At 34.8% G+C, this 4142-nt stretch overlaps 1 protein-coding gene across 1 annotated transcript; it reads right to left on the bottom strand.

Moving 5' to 3' along the window:
* Positions 1-1585: 1585 nt before the first annotated feature.
* On the bottom strand, positions 1586-3300 carry LOC125216031 (protein BIG GRAIN 1-like B). The gene has a single exon (XM_048117634.2). The coding sequence runs from the start codon at positions 3190-3192 to the stop codon at positions 2215-2217; it is 978 nt and encodes a 325-aa protein (XP_047973591.1). The 5' UTR covers positions 3193-3300; the 3' UTR covers positions 1586-2214.
* Between the last annotated feature and the right edge of the window lie 842 nt (positions 3301-4142).

Here is a 4142-nt window from a genome sequence, read left to right as displayed (position 1 = left end):
TTTATGTTTACTATGAATTCTTGTACATAGTATCATTTGCGAGATATGTGTTTCAGTTACCGATTTAAGATTTTAAAAATTGCAGAACATATCGATATTTACATTAATTTTTATGCGGTTGAACAAATATGAGATTTTCATAATAGAAAGTGTAGCTCGACGTTCACACTTTGTGCTGATTCATAAGTGAGAGGTGTATAATTGCATCGCCAAAATTATTTCGTTTATCATTTAAATTCAATAGCTGGTTGACGGGATTTATCCAGTAGACTAGACTCACATGTATGTTATTTATTAGGCTAATGTTGATCTAATAAATTCACTAGAGATATATTATGGTCCCATAACTTTCGTCCGATGTATTGTACTGAGTCTACTGACCTAATTACAAAATTGATATTGATTTATTGCACACATAGTTTATAGTTAGACACTTATTTCCAATTTTCTTTTCTACTACTATACAAATTTAGTTTGTGAGACTTATCACCCTAAATTTACTAGATATATTGTTAGAGATCATTTCCACGCATGCTATCTTTATTTTGAAGAGTAAAGTTCAATTTTGTAGTTTTAAAGGTAACATATATTAAAAATGACAAATTGTTGGAACTTTGGTATTTTTCAATTGTCGCATGATCTTAATTGGAGAAAATTAAATCAGATGTGGTACACAGAAAATGCACCTAGTCAAAACCATGTCTTAAATTTTTAAATAAAAATTCGCTAGTGCACCTAGTCAGTCATATTTTTAACTTTTACATATGTACATGCCATTTTCAATAAATTAAAATACGTAGGATGCCAAAATTTGTAACTGTGAGATATACTTAATTGAAAAAAAAATCAAAAGTATGATATAATTGGCTAGTTGAAAATTATGAAGGTGGTCAGAAATTAACCAAATTTTATAAATATTTTTTTTGACATTTTCTTATAAAATTGTAACTAATATGATTAATTGTTATGTATATATTCCATGTTTGGAACCTAGAAGCACTGTAGTCTACAGTACATGCCAATGGAACTCGTGACAAATTATACAGTTATAGATTAGTTAGCAATTACTCTTGCAAGTTTAGATATTGAAACTTGACAGATGACAAGACATATAAGATTCATAGGAATGAAATTTGTAAGAATTGAAAAGGTTAATATAATAACTAGTAGCATTTCATTCTCCACCAAACTCCCTAGAAATAAATATTGTATTCATGAACAACTATATTATATTGTCACACCATATCATTAATTTCTGTAGTTTCGTCTTTTGTTCATTCATACCAAAATATATCAATACCTTTTATTTTATAAGTAAATATCACGCATATTTATACAATCTTTGTCGTTTAGCACTAGCAAAGCAAAAATAGTTAAATCTTCTTAACTTTAATTTGTAATTATCTCAATCTAACGGTTCCACCTATTCATCTTAGAGAAGTAATGCTTTTTAATTTTTTATTTCAACATATAATTAATAGACGGCCTCTTAAATTGGCTGGAAAAGACATGTGATGCAACGATGAATTTATAAGAACTAATATGACCCGTAAATTTTCGTTAAATAAAATATTATAATTGATCATTCTTAAAAGAACAATAGGAAACTTTATTTGAATTAAAGAAATTGATATTATCTAAAAAGGTGGGCATAAAATTGGGGAAGATAAAAATAGTTCTAAACAAATGGCACTTTACTTGGCCTCTTGGGGATCTGTTGAACAATCACACCTTCTGATGAAGCAACAAAAATTCCTCCAAATTTCATTACAAAAATCAACTAAAAAAATAAATAAATAAAGTTAAAGATGTTCACTTTTCCCTATTCCCATGGGGAAGATTTGTCTTTCCCTTTACCATCACCACCTTACAATTCTTGCTTCTCATTTTGATCTCGAATCTTTTCTCTCTCTCTTTCTTTTATTCTTCTTTTCTCTTTATCAAAATATGTCACTCTCTTACAAACTTGGGATCAAACCCTCTCCCCATTGCTTCTTTTTCAGTGTTTGTCTCCATTCCAAATAGTGCTTTTTTCACAAAAATTTACATCATCGAATTCCATAGATCGTAAAGTAACATATATAGTAACATCTTCTAATATGGTATGATCAAAAAGCATAAGTTAAAAAGACAATGTACAACTAATTAGTCCCAAACAATATAAAATTAAATAAAAAAACATCATAACATCTTATTCCTCCTTAATGAACTTAATCACCGGGAGAGACGACTAGCAATAGCGCAATTCGTATCGAAATGAGTAGTCTCGTACACGGGCAGCTCCTCACTATACCTATTACTCCCGAAAAACGCTAGGTGGTCGAGCTCAAACAAGTCTGAACTCGAATCACTAAGACAATCCTCTTCATCATCAGTACATAAAACATCAACTCTTTTAGTATTTTGTCTTTTTGCAATAAACTCGGCCTTCTTGCCCACCTTCAACTCGATCGGGGGTAGTGGAGGCCGCCCGAACCGGCCCGAATCCCCACTACCCAAATTTTTGTGCCGGTCAACGACTTCTTCATTGACCGGTTCAAACCTCACTCTTCTCCGCTCCCCGTCCCTCGTCTTCTCCCGAGGCGAATACTTGCTCAAACACGACCGCGAGTACGATGACGCCGACGAGCACGCCGTCGACGACGACAACGACTTATCGTCTCGGGATTCGATCTTCTTCCCACTTGCATTGCTAAAGAGCGAATTAATAAAGGTAGTGAGCCTCCCACCGGGAGAAATCGGCTGCTTAACTTTCTTCAAATTCGCATAAATCTTCAACGCCCTCGATTTGGACTTGATCAAATCATCCTCGGCCGGTCCGGTCCGGACCGGTTTCGGCCGGGTGGTGAAGCAGGAGAGCTTCGCCTTGGACCGGGTGGCCGAGGCAAAAAACTCGGTGTCGGAAGAGGAGAGGGCGCCAGAGCTGTCGGAAGACGACGACGTGGAGCTGAAGAAAACGACGTCGTTTTCGTGGACATGTTCTTGATTTTTTCTTCTCATTGCGGCGGCGGCTCTCTCCTTCTCCATCCATTTCTCGACGAGGGATGTTCTCGCGGCTTCTCTGTTGTCGGCATTGGCGTCGATTGAGCGGTAGATTTCGTCGAGGAGAGTGGAGGAGAAAGAAGGCGGATTTTTGTCGTTTTTTCTTGACTTTTGGGTTTGGTTTCTGCATAGTTTTTCTCGAGAATACATTTTTGTTTGATGGAGAAGCTGAGGTGTTTGGGGCTATAAGCGTAGGGGAAAAAGGGTGGAAGGAAAAGGGGCGATGAAGAGAGAAAGAGAGAGAGGGAGCTTGAGGTTGAAGATGGATTGGAGAGAAATGAATAGAAGAGAAAGGATATAAAGGAGTTGGCACGCGCGGTCTTTGACAGCTTGGTGTTTGATTATTGGATTATTATTGAATTTTCCTAAAAAAGCATAATTTTCGTTTTCAAATCTAATTAGTTTGATTGAATAAGATTAGCGTAATAGGGAAATAGTTAATTGGCTAATTCGGTTACGAAAATGAATGGGAGGAGTCATGACTTATGACGATCTTGTAATGTGTACATTGATTTTAAATTTTGAATGAAATTTATATTTTAGGAGTAGATATTTTTCTTAGTTAGTGTTTGGAGGTGAAGTTTATTCCATTTCAGAAAAACTTTGTTGAGTAATGGCGCATTATGCGCTCTTCATTTTATTAGGAAGATTATGAGTTATACGGTAATTATATACTATCTCGTCCTACTTTATCAGTCGCAGTTGAATTGTATTCGGGTTTTAAAAAAATATAAAGGAAAATTAGTGAAAAAAATAATACTCCCTCCGTCCCGCTTTAGCAGTCCCATTGACTTTTTTGTCATTTTTTTGTAAAAAGTCTTATCTACATTATTATCTCTTTTACTTTACCATTTCTCCACTTTAACTATTTTTTATCATTTTTACAAAAAGATGGCAGAAAAGTCAATGGGACTGCTAAAGCGGGACGGAGGGAGTAAAATATTATAAGCGGTCATAGTTTTTCGACCATCTCTAAACAAGGTTGATTTAAATTTGCATTTTTGATGTGGATTTTTTTTACATGCAAAACCAGTCATATATGCACTTTTTTTACAAGATAAGGAATTTGCGAATTTGCAATCCTTTTGTGTGCTTGCCTT

Source organism: Salvia hispanica, chromosome 3 (assembly GCF_029641045.1).
Source record: "Salvia hispanica isolate PSC_SH4W2 chromosome 3, Shi_PSC_v1, whole genome shotgun sequence".
NCBI classification, from domain to species: domain Eukaryota; kingdom Viridiplantae; phylum Streptophyta; class Magnoliopsida; order Lamiales; family Lamiaceae; genus Salvia; species Salvia hispanica.
This window is presented reverse-complemented; position numbering and strand designations above follow the sequence as displayed.

Coding starts and splice junctions, on each gene's coding strand:
- LOC125216031 (XM_048117634.2), bottom strand. CDS start 3,192: ATGTATTCTCGAGAAAAACTATGCAGAAACCAAACCCAAAAGTCAAGA.